The following is a 17,982-nucleotide window of genomic DNA, read 5'->3' as shown; positions in this document are numbered from 1 at the left end:
ACCAAAAAGATGACAGAGCAAACTCCTAGTTACAAAGTTTTAAATAACTCGTTACTTGACAGTGAAATCACCACGCTGCTTTAACTCCATGTACTCCTTGAGTACTGTGTGCAGTTCTGGGCCCCACAATTTAAGAAGGATGTGAAGGTCCTTGAATGCATCCAGAGGAGGGCAACAAAGCTGGTGAAACGGCTGGAAGGCCTGTCCTTTGAGGAGCAGCTTAGGACTTTAGGCTTGTGTGGCTTGGAGAAAAGGAGGCTGAGGGGCAAACTCATGGCTCTCTACAGCTTCCCGGAGAGGGAACGTGGAGAGGGAGGTGCTGAGCTCTTCTCCCTGGAATTCAGTGATACGGGTCATGGGAACAGTTCAAAACGGTGCCAGAGGAGGTTTAGACTTGACATTAGGAATCTTTTTTTTAACCAAGGGTGGTCAAACACTAGAACAGCCTTCCTAGAGAGGCAGTCGATGCCCCAAGCCTGTCAGCGTTTAAGAGGCATTTGGACAATGCCCTTAACAACATGCTTTTTAACTGTTCGTCAGTCCTGAAGTGGTCACACAGTTGGACTAGATGATTGTTGTAGGTCCCTGCCAACTGAAATATTCTAGTCTAGTCTAGTCTACTCAAGCAGATTTGTGTCAATTCTTCCATTCCTCGACTTTAAAAAGCAAAATAAAGAAAAAATAAAATTAACATGTGTTCTAAGACACAATAACTTTAGTTTATTCTGGAAATTTTTCCTTTAGAGAGTTAAAAGACTAAATAGGAATGATATTTTATAATACATTAGTACTGGTTAGCCAGAAGCAGCAGTTTTTATTGTGAAAATATTATTGTACCACAATTTGTCTCTTATGAAAATGTGACTTGAAGCTATATGAAGTAGAAAGAAAATGGTTCTAATCTAAATGACTTCTGAAAGATTAAGCTTAAGTTCCACAGCAGTCTGAAAAGCAAAACATACTAATATGCACTCATTTAAATAGTGTTAGATTATGTTTCATACTAAGGATTTTAACATTTGAATGCAAATCAGGTTTAGAAGGTTAACCTGTATGCATAAATTAATCTGTTAATATTTTAAGATATATTTTTCAATTGCTTTTTCCAAAGGTGGCTATGAACTTCAAGTTAATGCAATATTTATATTGGACTACTTCGGTAATTATTGGGCTAAATGTCTTCTCTTGCACTTTAATTTAGCTTCATACCTCTGGCTTCATTAAACATCTTGTTTCATAACTATACTAATAGCTTTTCTCAATATTCCATTAAGCAAGGACAAAAATATGAGGAAATTTTATTCATAACTAATGTCATTTACATATTAATTCCTATTAATGTTTGATAAATAAAGTTCAGCTCACAGCCAAAAATCCATGTTTATAGCAATCAGAATGTAGCAGCCATAAAATTACTGATTACTCTTTTCCCACACGCCCCCCTCCCTCCCCCCACCAAGCACATTACTGTAAGCAGCAGAAACCTATTCTCGGTCACTTCTGTTTGTATTCGTCCTTTCATTTAATGTTATGATCTGGAACTAGAAACTTCAACGTTTGGTCTGAAGCAAAAAGGAAAAGGCTTGAAAGTGTTGGCTAATATGGTTCTAATTCTACTTCTGGCAAATTAAGGTAGCTGTTGAAAACCTACACGCTCCTACCTTTGTGACAAAAGAGATGTCCTAATAACAGAGCTATAGTCACTTCGGTCAAAGGAACTGGTGATGGCCCATGGCTGTTACTTAACGTAGTTTTATATTGCTATTGATTATTTTGTAATTTTCTTATTTTTCACCATATAGTATTTATAACATATTTTAAATATGTGCTGTGTAAGTCTTCAGGAATCTTAACTCAATAATAAAAACAAGTTGCTTCAATTTGCCTTCTGTTGCTTATTTAATTCTCTTTATTTCACTTTGTGTCACTAAGTTGAACTAAGATGGCCTCAGTGTGTAACCACAACATTAATCTGTCAGCAGGATGCCAGCATGACTACCGAATACTATTGTATTTACTTCCCCAGATGAGATTTTCTTTCAAACTAAGTTTCACAACTCACTAACAGCATTAAATAGAAATTAGTATCATGAAAAAGACCAAATCTACAATTTTTTTCCTCAATAAACTTTTAAAAACTACCCTATAGTTGATAACACTTCAAGTTTTAAAGTTTTATTCTCTTTCCATTTTATGTTTAACATGACTATCCAAGTTCATCTCCTGAGGGCTGTTTAAGACATTACCTCTTAATTCACAAATACAGAAGTTGCTGTCAAAAGATCATAGAATCATAGAAACTTCATGGTTGGAAAGGACCTTTGAGATCATCGAGTCCAACCATACACACACGCACAAAAAAAACCCAAAAAACAAAACCACCCCACAAACAACCTACGATCTCTGCCCTTCAGAGCATGCCCTGAAGTGCCACATCTAGACGTTTCTTACACACCTCTAGGGATGGTGACTCAACCACCTCCCTGGGCAGGTTGTTCCAGTGCCTGACCACTCTTTCAGTAAAGTCATTCTTCCTAATATCTAATCTAAACCTCCCCTGACGCAACTTCAGACCATTTCCTCTGGTCCTGTCATTATTCACCTGGGAGAAGAGGCCAACACCCACCTCTCTCCAACCTCCTTTCAGGTAGCTGTAGAGGGCAATGAGGTCTCCCCTCAGCCTCCTCTTCTCCAAGCTAAACATGCCCAGCTCCCTCAGCCTCTCCTCATAGGACCTGGTCTCCAGACCCCTCACCAGCCTGGTAGCTCTCCTCTGGACACGCTCCGGCACCTCCATGTCCCTCTTGTACAGAGGGGCCCAGAACTGAACACAGCACTCGAGGTGAGGCCTCACCAGTGCCGAGTACAGAGGCACGATCACTTCCCTGCTCCTGCTGGCCATGCTATTCCTGATACAAGCCAGAATGCTGTTGGCCGCCTTGGCCACCTGGGCACACTGCTGGCTCATGTTAAGCTGGCCATCCACCAGCACCCCCAGGTCCTTTTCTGCCGGGCAGCTTTCCAGCCACTCTTCCCCAAGCCTGTAGCGCTGCACAGGGTTGTTGTGACAAGATAGAAGATGATGACAGAAGAGATGAGCCTAAAGTAAGCTGTTGGGACAACCAAGATAATACAGACACACTCCTAGCCCCACTCCTTAGCTTTTTTTCCCCCCCTCCTTTTAGTCTCCTAAAGTAATGCTTATTATTCTTCTCCTCTCCCCTAGAGACACAACAAATCTCTCAAAGAGTCTGAGGGAGATCATCTTCCTTCTTAATCTTCCTTTCACACTTTTACTGTGAAAAACACGTTATTTGCATGAAGCCAGTGATGTTGGAGAAAACATTAATTTTCATTGCACAAAGTGCTAAGTGCAGTTGGTTCATTGCATCGCTTGTTTTACGAACCTTCCTGTTTATATCTCTTTACAAGTTTAAAGCTTTGTATACATCAGCCTAAACATTCTCTCATTTCTCAAAGTCCAACGGCGCAATGTCTCTTCACCTTCTGTTCTTTCATTTTTACTACCTCTGTCCCAACTCAAGCTTAAGTGTAGTCATTTGAATTTACACCAGAGAGAGAGGGAAGTCAGTCTCTCAGAGGACTTATTTCTTTGTGGAAATGGTTAGTTTGTGATCAAAGGCTCCTAGAAATCTCACAAAAGTTGGGTTGGATCAGCAGGAAGCATTCAGTGCTTGAAGTCTGACTGCAGAAGCATCCCAGGTGTACAAAAGAATCTCCATGAACTGAGCAGCCGCGCTCTTGGCTGACTCACTACCATAACCTGATTTGGAAGTTGGGTAATTTATCAGTATTAGAGACCACATTTGCTGGAGCTACAACCTGTAAATTTCAGGCTTCCTCGTAACATTGGCTTTGTTGACATTTTGCTTAAGCTGCAATGACAGCCAGCATACCAGGAATAGTATTTCCGCAAATCATCTTAGAGCTCATTAAGATGAATGAAAACTACCAACCCTAAATAGCAAGATGCAAAAATATATTCCAAAATACTTCTTGAGGAATGCCAATCTTGAAAAAAAAAATCAAAGAAGCCTTGCATCACGAGGCAAACACTGGGCTATAGCTTTAAGCTAACCCGTACATAAGGAGAAACACAGAAGTATAAACTAAGAAATTGCAGCATGCTGGTCTTCAGACACAGTCTAATTTCTCTTTTTAATTCCTGAGCTAAAAAGCCCCTCGAGCTGAACAGATATGCATGAAAGATGACGCACAGAATTGCCAGCGGGACTTTTTCTACATGTTGCCAAATGTATGTTACACAAAATTGTCATTAAGGGCTAGCTTATTACATTTTTACAGGGCTACAAATCTCCTTGAATTAAATATTTATGAGTCTTGCCTGGAATACTGAATCCTGCAGTATTTTATAAGAAACAACAGAAAGTAGCCTGTTCAACTACATATTCTAATATATAAATTACAAAATGATGAGTTTTCGTCTTATTAAATTCATCATTATCTACGTAGATTACAATAGCAAACCCCATATTTTACATCCTTGGTTTCGCAAGAAAACATTGATACAACGTGAGAGTAAATCCAACCAGCAGAACTCAGCATGTACTTCACAGTGCTTTTGCTTTGCAAATACCAAGCTGATGTGCCTGGAGATGAAAAGTGGGGAAAAAAAATGTACGTTGAAAAAATCAGTATGCATTTTCTCTTTCAAGTCTGCTACAAGACTAATACAATTTAAAACTGCATTTTCAGGAGAGTAATTTGGATAATGAGAAGGGAAAACTCCTCCTCTAAAGAGGAAAAACACAGCATGCTGAAGGAGAAAATGAAAGGGTCCTGCCTGCTCTTTGTGAGAAATTAATCCTTGTAGTTCTGACTTAGGAACAAGCAAATCAGTGGCTCTGCGTAAGAATAGGTTAAGTTGAACAGGGTAGCTATTTCCTGAGCGCTGCAAGTACATCAAAGAGAAGTGTAGGTAGTATTTTTAAAAAGTCACTCAAAGAACTTCAGTTACTGTAAAGATTAGTTGCTGTCCTCCTCAGGGAGCAACACTCTCCCATCAAAAGCAGTGGCTCTGATATTGGTTGTTAATCTTACCTTGTAACCAATTTGAAAACACCAAAACAATAGTTTCAGCTGCATCAGATTTTTTTTACCCTTTCTACAGGGCATGACCACACAAATGTTGGTCGGACATGCAACACAAGATCCCTGGTTTGAATACTGGGATTGAGCAACTGCCGTGAAGAACCTCTTCCAACTCCTCTGCTGCTGGCAGGGAACTTTCACTATGTTACTGGCAGAAGGGTTTCAGACAGTTCCCAATCTCTGTCATTTTTTCTCCTTTCCCGTCTCTTAAATGTTTCCTCTCCTCTAATCATACCAAATGTTAAACTGTTTATGTAGCTATGCTCTGAGCAGGCAAACAGCTGAAGGTGCAGAGAATTAGGGAAGAGACTAAGTGACAATTACCATTCGCAAAAACGAACATCATCAGGTTTAGCAGCTTTTAACATTGCTACAAGCAAACACAAGGGAACAGCAAGAGTGGTTAAGCACAGCTTTTCCACAAACAAATGCAGAATGTATGTAAAAGACAGAATTGTGTTTCTTAAGAAAGAGAACTGCTCCTCATGGGGCCAATTCACCGGCATCCATCAAGTGACCATTGAAATGTGTGATGTGCAGTCACTGGACAACTCTTGGAGAAGAAAGGCGACAAGCCTGACCCACTTCACGAGAAGCTTTTTTCATATCTGATATCCCTCCAAAAGGTTTTTCAACTTATGCAGTTTCCCATGCATCCTTTTTGCTAACATCATAAAAAGACATCAGTGCTTCCTTTATCCTCTAGAACACAAAGCTTAGTATCTCTGTAACTGAGAATGACACAGGGAAAAAAATATCAACATTGGTTCAAACAAGAATCTGTAACAAACCTAAAGTGAGTTTATAATTCCAATGTAAATGTTACTAAAATGCAAGGAGATAATAATGAGGACACTAGTATGAACTCTGAGCCAATAAACTAGATTTGCCCATGCTAGTATGAACTCCGAGTCAATAAACTAGATTTCTGTGAAGCACCATCCCATTTGTGAAACAACTTTAATAGAATCCTTCAAAAATTTTCTTATAGCAGAGTGAGAAAGAGGCACAAAGATGGCAGCAAAGCCAACAAGTCCATCTGCTGTCGATCCAGCAGGTACTCCAAAAAGGATCGGAGACTCACATTGAGCTACACCTCTCCTGACACTGGGAACTGTAAGTACCATGCTCATTTTATGAGCTGTGTTGTAATAACCTTTTCTGCTCTATGCTACATCCTCAACAAAAGGAGAATGTGACTTTTATAAACCAAAAGCATTTAATAATCTATTTCTTGAAATGAAATTATTATAAAGCCTGGACAAAGAAAAGTCAGTGGTACTGGTTTTGGCAGAAAGATCTAGAAATTCAGTTCAAGTGGAAACCAAAGACGTTTGGCTAAAATAAAGCTCTAACAATGATTGTGACAGAAGCTGAGGGGGGACGTTAGGTGAAATACAATTCCTTATTTACCAAAATACCAAAATAGGTGGACCAAAATTTCAGTTGCATTAAATAGACAATTCTCAAGTTTTTCAGCTTCTGGGAATATTTCTCCCTTAGACGCATAAGTGTATTTGTGGTTTCAAAAAATTGGGAAAACCTCTGAAAAAAATGAGTTTCAAAAAGGGTATCAGCTCAAGTCGTGACAATTGTTTATAACCGCAGCAAGCAGACATAGTACAGAAGAAACTGCTCCAAGAAGGTACCACAAAGGATCACAGTTTTAGAGTCCCACTCGCAACCTGGGGGGGGAAGAGACCTTTTTAAAAAGATACTGTAGGACACTTAAAATGAATTAGAACAGGAGAGTTGTAGACAAAGGGAAAAAACAGTCAACTGTTCATTAGGAACAGAAGGCAAGCAATTTTATCTTAGGGGTGGCAAAAGAATACTGAATGGTGTTTAATTCCCTGCACCCTCCTCCTCAGCACCCTTTGGACAGGAGAGAATAGGGGACACAGCAGCGTTCAACAATCAACATTGTTCCATAACTCCTTATATTCAAGCACCTGGGGATCATACCCACCTATACTTAAGTATGCACAATCTTGCAGAAGAGAACTGTGACTATATGTGACCGCAATCAGAAATTTTCAGTGTAGGAAAAATACAAAAGCTGCCTGTAGATTGCCATGATACTGCCATAACAGTTACTAAAGAAACTCCCCTTTATGGATAGCTACCAAGTATTTCAAGTCTCAAAAGCACTTCTTTCATCCTAAGAAAAAACAGCTTTTGTAATTTACCCCTAGGCCAATAGCTGATTCTTAAACAGTGAGCTACATCATGACTTGATTTAAAATTTTACCGCAATCCAAAATTCCACTCCAGTACAAGGCAGATCTCACAGTATAAAGCCATTAGCTATACAGCTAAAGACAATTGTTTTCTAAAACCAATAAAACTCTTCTTTACTTCTTTACTAGCTGTGGGGGTTTTTAATTAACCCAAATGTATGCAAGCAGAGTAGTATATATCCAGTTAAAATCAAACTGGAATATCTAATCTAGACAAAAATATTATAAAAAACGCTTGCCTTCTGGATGCTAAAAGTTTTAATAACTTTTTTCCTCCGTTTTTTTTTCCTGGCCAGTCCAGTCGCCATTAATATTCCTAAGAAATTAATTAACATATGTTTGCAGTGAGACACTACGCTGTTTCAGAAGTAATGGAGTAACACCTACCAAATTTGATAGAGGACAAAATCCTACTTCTTTTGAAGGCCTAGCAAAATATGCAAGCAAATGTCATGGAAACAGAAGCTCTCTCCATGGTAACATCATCCTGGGTATGGTAGCTAACCGCTCTCACTCCTAACATGCTCCAAGAGATGGTATTAGCTTAATTCTAGTTTTCATTTGGTATTTGTTCCATAACATTCCATGTATCTAGCAGCTGTAAAGATTTATTAAAAACATTACTAGTTCACAAGCATGCAGTATCGAAGCCAAAGACGACCATAAGTATAAGGGCAAACTGATTAACTGTGATAAAGCAAGTCTGAGTACCACTGTCTTTTGGAAGAAAACCCTAGAGACTGATGCACCATAAAGAATAATTATATTACAGCTGGTTCCCATTACACTATCTGACTCAGTGCAACAACTGTCAGGTGTATGACAGTGTCTCACACAAAACACACCGAAGGAACTCTACAATAAAAAGGCACAGTTCATAATTGCAGCTAAGCAATCCTTGTTACCTGCCGTTATACAAAATTGTAAATTTTTTATCAACCAACCCAGCAACGAAAATTCTTAAAACCAGCTGAGGACTCTTACTAGCATTGTAGCTGCTCTCCACAGAGACGGACCAGCTTAGCGCAGAGCAATCAGAGCCACGGGAATGATTTCCAATGAACAATTTATTTGACAAATTAGGTCCTCTTTGTGAACTATCTTTATGCACCTGATGACTCTGACAAAAACTACTGTCCAAATTTATTCTATAAGGATGCTTGAGAGTCTACTTTCCGATCTGATCATCAATGCTAAGTTTCATTTATCTGTTACTGCATACAAGGCACATGGTGCTCTATGCCCATTCAATCCAGAAACTGAAAAGGGTCAGCAGTGCAAACGTGTAAAAAAACACATTTCCCATAGTATTTTATCAAGTAAAATAACAGGTCTTGCATAAACATGTACAGCAAGCATAGAAAATGGAGCTTATCCCGCAGAAGTCTTTTAAAATGTGAACAAATATTCACAAAAATAGTCTACCTGGTTGTTCTGGTTCATATGCAAATTATGAAAAGTACACTCATGTTCTCTTCTGGTTCAAATATTTTCATGAAATGTAAAGTTTAAACCAAATCCTCTAATAATGATGAAGGCATCATGACTGTATTTCTTAATCCCTCTGAAAATGCAAAAAACCCCATACCAATATCCCTCCTCTGAAAAATTACATACAGTCTTTAGTTTTGTTCGTACACCTAATTAATAGATGTGAGAGGTATATTTTCTACAGATCAATAGATATGAGAGGTATATTTTCTACAGTCTTAGTACATGGAAATAGTACTGTACTCTGTATTTTAGAGAATGTTGTTGATTCTTCTCTCAAAAAAAAAATAATCAATAATATTCTCCCAAAACTGTGTTAGTGTGCTGGTAAAAGTCTTGAAAGTTTCAGAAATACCATATATCTGATATGGTCCACTACATACATGTTTATTTGTCTGTAAAAATCTGTATTATCTAAACCTAGTACTTTTAAAAAAAATTTCTGTAAATAACACACAAAACAATAATACTTGTGTCTACTGTTCTTTCATATTTGGCTTTGGAGCTAGATATGTAAGTTAAAAAAAACCAACCCCAAAAAGCCAAAAAAAAATCTGAATTTGCTTTGCTTGACTTGAGCTGATGCTAAGACTGTTGCAAAGGAATATGTTGCCTAAAAAATAGCAAAAACTGACCTCCGCCATTCTTTTCTCCAACTAAACTTTCATTTTTCCCTCACCTTGCTCACCACAGTATGCATCAGACATCTTGTAGAATAGATTTAGACAAAAAATGGGACCTTTACATTTTCTACATGAAGACAAAAAGAACAATATTGAAACTCTTGTTAACCACATAGCAAACTTTTTTTTCACCTGTTCTGAGCTCATTTTATGATCACTGGATCTGAGGATTAACTTATATTTGCTAAATAGTGGAGTGTTTCCATAACTAGTAAGAATTATCTTTTATTCTTCTGTTGTTCGTTTTGCTCATTACCAGCAGAAGAAGCCATATTTTCCCTTAACAACGGCAACATCAATTCACAATCTGACAAGTCCCTGAGACACACATTTTAATTGCTCTCATAAATTAACAGTTCTCTCTAGAGAACCCCGTGTTACATAAAACACATGTTTTGTTTCAGTGGTTGGATGAATATACAGATACAAGATCTTCTTGGGATTTCCACTGATCACTGTTTGGAAACAAGCAACCTACTGTTTGTCAGTTCAAACTTGTCAAAACTTTCAGATAGCTTTTAACAAGCGTATTAATTGTTTCTTTAACGAACAATTCAAAGTGTGCAGAACATCTGCATTTTGGGAGTCTGGGCTATTTCCACCTAAGACTTCTGCTCATTTTCCCCTTTCAGAATGAACCAGGAGGTACGTTGCAGTTGTACGTTACCCTGCCTCGGTGGAAAGCTTCTTCAGTAACATGGAGAAGAGGAGAACTTAATTTCAGAAACACAACTAGCAGCAGTAAAAGAAAATAAGCTTTTGCTTTAGGAATATCTGCGGTAATTACAGAAGCAGTTTTCATCTGTTTCTTATCTCTGACTTCTACAGTTAAGCAATGAAGTTGGGCACTGTACTTAGAAGAGCATAACCTGTATGATACAATCACATCTAGATTATTCAGTGCATGTCAGTGGAAGACAATGTCATTTTCTTAAAAGCAATCTATAGCTTTCCTATCAAGCTCAAGGCTTCCATTTTTAATCATACTTTAATGGACTTGGTTCACCATTTTGGGAATGTCTAAAACTAGGAAAGCTGACGAATGGAACAGGGAGTACAATCACAATTGAAACTCAAGTTACAGGCAGCCAAAATGAGGCCAAATTACCACAATTGCATTCTGTTCTACCTCCTCAATACAGAATATGATTCCGCAGGCACCTTTGAGCCTTGCAGAGCATACTCTGTTCTGCACAGTACAGTGCATATAATTACTTTAAATGTGTTGTCACCAAATATACACAGTTACCTTCAAAGATTTATCTGATAATACCTGCTAGCAACTAAAAGACATATTTTGATAATCACAAAAATGCAGTTACCCAATTGTGATATTGATCCTCCATTTTCAAATTTACTATTTATAAGAACCCAGTAAACATTTCAAACTATGAATAACAGATTAATGTAAAAATAAACCATTCTACTTTTTAAAGAAAGGAAGTATTTTTAGATTAACTGTTTTGGCCATCCAAATACCACAATGCAAGTGTCGATACTGCTCTGAAAGCAACTCTGTTTTCACAAGTCTTAAGTATATATGTCATCATCCTGAAATGCTGGGTTATTACTTACACTAAAACAGCAGGATGAAGATCTAGCTAAATATTCTGCTTTATGCTGATAAAAACAACTATTTTTGCTTTACTGCTATGCTCCTGACTAAGGAAAAAGAAGAACGTTCCATGAAGGATCTTCACGGAAACTTAAGAGGTTTGTTGGCTGTCTTGTTCTGGAGCAAGAACTGGGAGAAAACAATTGCAACAAGGTAGTTCTTCCAGATATTTTCCTAAATCTTTTCAGTTTGGTAGAAAGAGTGTACAGATGAATCATACATGAGGCATTCTGTTTGTTGATAACTATTCTGGGATCCGAAGAAGAGAGTGTTGATAAATAGTTTCCACTACATCTTCCAGTTTCCAAGTCATTCCTGATCTAACAACTTCTCAGTCCTGGAAAGATCGGTGCAAAATTCAGGATGAGCAGGAACACCTGTCATGGAGACAACTGACCACTTCATTAATGACAGCCTATGTTAAAGATCAAGAGCTCAATCAACTACTCAGATGATTCAATAAAGAGTTCTCACCGATTCGAAGAAGAATCTCTCCAAGACTTCCCTATCCAGCCAACAAAGAGATATTTTTTTCAAAGCTGACCCATCACACATATAAATTAACCTAATTTGTGGAATACAGACTTAGTCTCTTAAAAGCAGGTATGTTTTACAGAAGCTAAACAATTGATTTGGTATTCTCACCGGAATATCACATTTATGGTACATATATTCCTAATAATGATTTATTTATTTTAGCTAGAAAGTAAGGACAATCTGACATAGCTGGAAGCACAACAGCAAGCGCACTCAACAAGCTCCTCGGCATCTAGCTTTGAAACAAAGCAGCTATGTAAAAATCATATTTGAAAGCCTTTATGAATTATGATTCTGCCTCTCCTAATACAAAATACATCAATACGACAAAAAAATGTTGTTTTCCCAACATTTAGAACAGTAGCAACCAGAAAAAGCGGTTTTTTTTCTTCTCCTAAACAACACATACACAGACGGCACCACATTAATGTCACCTGCCAATCCTGAGGATGACTAGGACACGCAATGTAAAATGTAACAAAGATCTTTCCTGCCTAATGCCATTGGCAGGCAGGATGATTAAACTGCACACCAGAAGTTCAAGAACCTATTTAGACAGCTCCCTTAAATGCAATTCATTGCCTGAGAAACCAGAGAACATCAGATGATATAGGTCATAAGCAAACAAATGAGATACCATACCAGTTAGAACTAGCGCGTTCCTTCGGTAATCAGACGCAAGGCACTGACATCGGTTCAGGCAGACATAAAAGCGAAGTCCGGTTAAACAATTTTGGCGAATAGCGTATACATTTGCATCTCTAAATGTACTAGAGGACCAGCAGCAGAAAGTTAATCGAGGAAAACTTTTGCTATACCACTAACTTACTATATTCAGAGCTAAAAATTACTCATAACTCTCCCCCCCACCCTTTTTTGGCCATTTTCAGTCAAGTGCGGACAATAGGAGTTTGTATCTGTAAGAAGTGTTCAAATTTCCTGACATGTGAATTATCTCAGGTTATTGGAAAGTAAGTGAAAATCATAAAAATCTACAATGTTCAAAAATCATGCCACTTTTCTCTAGGAGTCTAACAATTTAATGAAATGAGCTCTAATTAATTTAATTTGACCTTACTTAGTGGTGTTGAAGTTAGCATTTCTGTTGTTAGTTTTTCTTAATTTTCTGGTTTTCTGATTTTCCAAAAAAAGGTAGACAACAAATCACCTCAAGACTGCAAAGACAAACTTGAATTGGTATAAAAATTTTACTTGTATAGCCACAGAAAAACTCTCAGAGAAACACTGTTCACTGCTAATAAATTTGAGTATGTTCATAAAGCATATGATAGAATGGTGTATTTGAGATATGACTAGCTATTTAAGAGATGAACTGCAAAGAACATTGCCATGGAAATCGAATATAACAACTATTCATAGGCAGAAAAGAGTTGTAAAGCTCCGTGGCATTTCAGGAGATTGACAGCAAGTTCTCTGTTAAAGGAAAACCTACAACGGCACAAAAAGCGCACACTGACATGACAACAGCATCCCCTGACTAGTAACTGATTCCGTCTTGAACATTCCTCTTGCGGAGGAAATCACATGTAGCAATGAGATATTCTGAAGATACACGAAAGGTTTATTAGTGTGGGTCAACACAAAGACTGATGAAAACTTTTCTTTCCAGATTCTCTTCCCTTCTGCTGCAAACTCTAGACTTAAAAAACAAAACAAAAAAAGGTATCCAGTGCCAGTGGGAATGACTCAAAGCGGTGCCAGGGGAAGTTTAGACTTGACATTAGAAAGTATTTCTTTACCGAGAGGGTGGTCAAACACTGGAACAGGCTTCCTAGAGAGGTGGTCAATGCCCCAAGCCTATCAGTGTTTAAGAGGCATCTGGACAATGCCCTTAATAACATGCTTTAATTTTAATTTAATCAGCCCTGAATCACTCAGGCAGTTGGACCAGGTGATCGTTGTAGGTCCCTTCTAATTGAAACATTCTATTCTATTCCATTGCTTCCAAATCTTATATGAATCACTACAAAATTAGAATGCTAAATCCAGAAACTTGTATATTTGTTAGAAGCAAAAATTTATATTATCATATGATTCTTCCCAAGTCTTTATATATCAGCTTCGGTATTGAGACTGTATCTGAGCCTATCTGAAGCCATCACTTGCTATTGCAATAGAAATATTTAACAATAACTGATGCCCCATCACTGGTGGCTGAGTTTCAGCAATATTCCAACAACTGTCTTGTGTTTAAATTTTGTGTTTAAAAATTCAGAGGATTCAATAAAACGTATACTGTGGAAGAAAAGGCTTACCAATTATAAGGGTTATTTTGGAGAAACTGGCACTGCTTAATGAAACAAAACATGGCCTCTTGGAGAAATTTTATTTGGTGGTATTTTTTGGAGAGATTTCATTCATTGTTAACTTCAGTGATTTTGGATGAACTTTCACAATGACAGAAAACAACACAGCCTATTATATAACGGGAATAGCACAAATAATTAACAGGCAACGGAGCATTTCAGATCATCACTAAGACTGCCAAGGGAGGGGAAAGAAGATGCATTAAAAACTCATGCAATGTTAGTCACTAATAAAAACCCGTTCATTATTCTCCTTTCATTTTAAGGCTAAGCTTTTTGTTAGTATTCAGTGTGGAGAGTTATGTGTTAAATAATTCAGCCTTTCTTTAAAATAACATTTATCTTAGAAGAACAGAGCTCAGCAACTGCTCTTCTTCCTTCCCCGGAAAAATCCCAAACCCACACAACTGGACTTTATTCCTCATCCAAAATAAGAGCAGGGAGAAGTATCAGACAGAAATCAGCCTGAGCCAACGAAAAAACATGACAGAGCTCAGGAGGCAAAAAGATGGAATAGAAGAGAACTAATTCTGATACAAGCTTTCCACAGATGCTCAAAAACTGTCCTTAGGCCTTCCCAACTGATGGCCAATGAGCCTTCTTTTGGGTGGCTAAAGCAAGAAAATAATTCCTACAACCTTTTCCCAAGCAAGGGAAAATAATAGTTCCAGCCAGCAAGAAAGTCAGTTATTAATAAGAGATTACTAGCATAAAAATTAGGCAGTCTGAGATATCTAGCAAAGGTATGATTTACAAGGCAGATAACAAAAGTAATTTCACTGATGAGTGGGCATAGGTCAGAGAGTCGATTCTGCCATCAGGAGATAAGAGGCCATTTTTGAGATTTCCATTAAAAACACACAGGTTGGCAAACTGCAAGTGTTCTAAAACAAATGTAAGTAGTTGTTCGCTGTTTTGAAGTAACCTTTTAGAAAAGAGGACTGAAAGCTTCCAATCTTTACACAAGCATTCAGAATCTGTGAATAAGGTGTCTGGCTTTTTCCTGCAAACTAATTCACTCATTGTCTGGGGCATGATTACAGGGCGACATACCTGTCCGTGAAGCTTCCTCCTGGCCTGTTTCACTCCTCCTAATTAGCACTTAGCTTCGGTCCCTGCTCTGCCAACCTGTTACATGTAGAGGGATCAGAAAGCTGATCAGATGGAATGGAGCTGACTTAGCCATATGGGAGCTATATCGGTTGAATCTTAAATGGATAGAAAATGATGCAGGGAAAGTAAGAGTTAGGGAGAAGCGACATAAAAGGGAAATCAAAAGGAATGTGGGAAACAGGCTATTGGATAGAAGATGCATGAAAAGGAAAAGAGGAAAGGAAAAGAGTACAAAGGGAAGAAGAGAAACAATAGTAAGAAAACATTGTCTTATATTTGTCTCTCATCATGGAGTTGTTAGAGAATGGTAGGTTAATGCAAGGGATTAGCAGGGGGGCACCAGGAAGCACACATCACATCAAATCACCTACAAAGCATTCTTAAATTATAAATGAGGCAAAATCCACCATCACTTCCACTAAACATGTTCTTCTCATGACCTGTGAGAGCTTTCAGTCTCTGGAAAGGGAGGAAGGGTGAAGAAGGAGGTAGTCATTGCCTTTCAATCGTGAAATTAAAGCACTTGTATACCCTGAGCAACAATCAATATAAGTCAGTCAAGTAACTGGAGAATTAGTTAGGAATAATAATGCTCAGTTAGCATAACCTTGCACAATAAACTAACCTGCACAGGCAGAAAACAATCTCATTAATCCTTAACGTTGTTTCTACCATGACTAGTCACAGTGCAAAACAAGTTCTGCTTCAGTACAAGAACCTTGCTATTCATGATATGAGTTTAGATAGGAAGACAAACAGAAGAAAATAAAGCATATTAAATCTAACCAAAACCCTAGATATGGTAATACAGCTTTTTCACAGATCCCTTTCCATTAAAACATGCCAATTTCTCAACACTGAACTAATTCACAGGCACTTGATGCCAAATCTCTTCAAACCCAACAGAAAGTGAGAAAACCCAGAGCTCTTAAAGGCTAAAAGCATAATTCCTATTCACAAATCATTTTGGACATTTTGATTTTTATTGTAAGTCAGAATTAAACCAAACTTCAAAACAACACAATATTCTTTCTCCACCCGTGTCGACTCCTAATACCAGTATCGCCTACAGCTAGTGGAGAATATATGAATATACTCAGGTCTAGATGCCTGTGTCTAAGATCAGAGATCAAGAGGAACATCTCTGAGAAAATGGGTGGGGAAAAAAAACAAACCCAAAAAAACTCCAAAACCCACAGAAACAGTTCAAACAGACTGAATTAATAAGCTCAACATTCTTCATGTTAAGTAATTAGTTAATTTCTGCATTCTGCTTTTATTATTAAAAGTATGGAAAGTGTGGGCGTTTTTCGCCAAAAATTTTCCTGTCTGTAAATGGTCACATTCCCTTCGTCCCCCTCCACTGCCGCTTTATCCTTCTTTGTGATTTTGCTCCAGTTCCTGTCTACTTTTGTTTTCTTATCCTCAAAACGCACATGAGATTTCAGGAGCTCCCAGAAGATGTTCTTAAATTTCCCCAGCCTTCTAAAACTCAGCATCATTTCTGTCTGTCTCTTTTTCTGCAAGATCAAATATGTCAACAAAAATAGCTGTTAAGAATTGTTTTCTTCTGGATATGCCACGGTCTCTTCACTTGAAACAAACTGGTTTTATAAAAATCTTCAAGTCTCACGATGACCAAAATTCAGGCCTCTACCCCAATGAACAACATGTATTTTCCCCTGTGAAAAGATGTAATACTTCACACATATAACTGCAACTATAATACAAAAAGAAAATAATTTCAGTTAGTATTCTCAAGGTATTGTTTATGCATTGTTAGACTCTGTTGCCTGGTATTGTTGCCTATTAATTTATGCCCCCTATACCACATAAAATAAAAAAGTAGTATCAGCTATCTATATCAGCTTCACCCTTTTCTGTTAATCAGCTTTAATACTTATTTCTCAATTAATGAGTACACAATAATTTCTTTTGCTCAAAATATATTATTTATATTTTCTCAGCTACAAAAGCCATTGAGAAAACTGCACATTGCTTAATCTAGGAAAATCAATTTAATAACAGATGCAACAAACTTATATTCCATAAATCCTGAAATAATACTGAAATTTGAACATTAAATTAGACTAAACAAAAATATCCCATATTTTAAAGATCTAAAACCTTTATAAGCATTTATGCAAGAAAATGAGTATTTTATTGGTTTATAAATTTCTCAGTATGCTAAATCAGAAATCACAAGTTCTAGAAACACAAAACGTAACAGATATTAATTTCCTGTAACGATAGCAAAGAGACACATTCTTTAGTAATTTCATTTGAAGTAGAAAAGGTAATTTCAATTTAGCTGTAGAAATGTTGTCCCAAACAACATTAAAGTACATCAGTAAATCCACATAACTTGACCTCTAATATTCAGGTAAGTATTTATGAGAAGCCTTTACGATTGCTTTAGATTTTAACAATATTCTAAGACATCATCAGCACTTCTATGAAACTATGAATTTTTTCTACCCTAGTGGTTTTGCTTTGAATTTGAAATAGCTATATATATAAAATAACAAAAAAAAAAAAAAAAGAAAAAAGAAAAAGTATGTGGTCTAATTGCTCAGTTATGTTGTGGTTAGCTGATGTAGAACTTGCAATAGAGAACAGAGGTTAATCTTATTTCCAGATGGGAGTGTCATCACCCTTGCTAAATTTACAATAAGGGAAATAAACTAGAAAAAATTGTTTTATCTGGAAAAGGAAATACAAACATTTTCTGTGAGTAACTGTAAGGGCAGAAATATATCTGTCAAATTTGAAATGATAAAAAACAATTCCTTGTTTTACAAGCTAAGAAAAAAGTCAACATGGATGGTATTACAGTCACTATC

General features: G+C 37.3%; 1 protein-coding gene across 3 annotated transcripts in view; it reads right to left on the bottom strand.

The window, feature by feature from the left end:
- Window positions 1–17,982, bottom strand: part of RNGTT (RNA guanylyltransferase and 5'-phosphatase) — a 191,387-nt gene that overhangs the window by 76,641 nt on the left and 96,764 nt on the right. The window contains exon 13 of one of the 3 annotated variants that reach the window (XM_074581167.1): window positions 16,734–16,859. The exons of the other annotated variants lie outside the window; for them this stretch is intronic. Within the exon in view, the coding sequence (XP_074437268.1) occupies window positions 16,842–16,859 (18 nt within the window). The 3' untranslated portion in view covers window positions 16,734–16,841. Of the gene's footprint in view, window positions 1–16,733; window positions 16,860–17,982 lie in introns of those variants that run through there. 3 annotated transcript variants of the gene reach the window in all.

Source organism: Larus michahellis, chromosome 3, assembly GCF_964199755.1.
Source record: "Larus michahellis chromosome 3, bLarMic1.1, whole genome shotgun sequence".
Taxonomy (NCBI): Eukaryota; Metazoa; Chordata; class Aves; order Charadriiformes; family Laridae; genus Larus; species Larus michahellis.
This window is presented reverse-complemented; position numbering and strand designations above follow the sequence as displayed.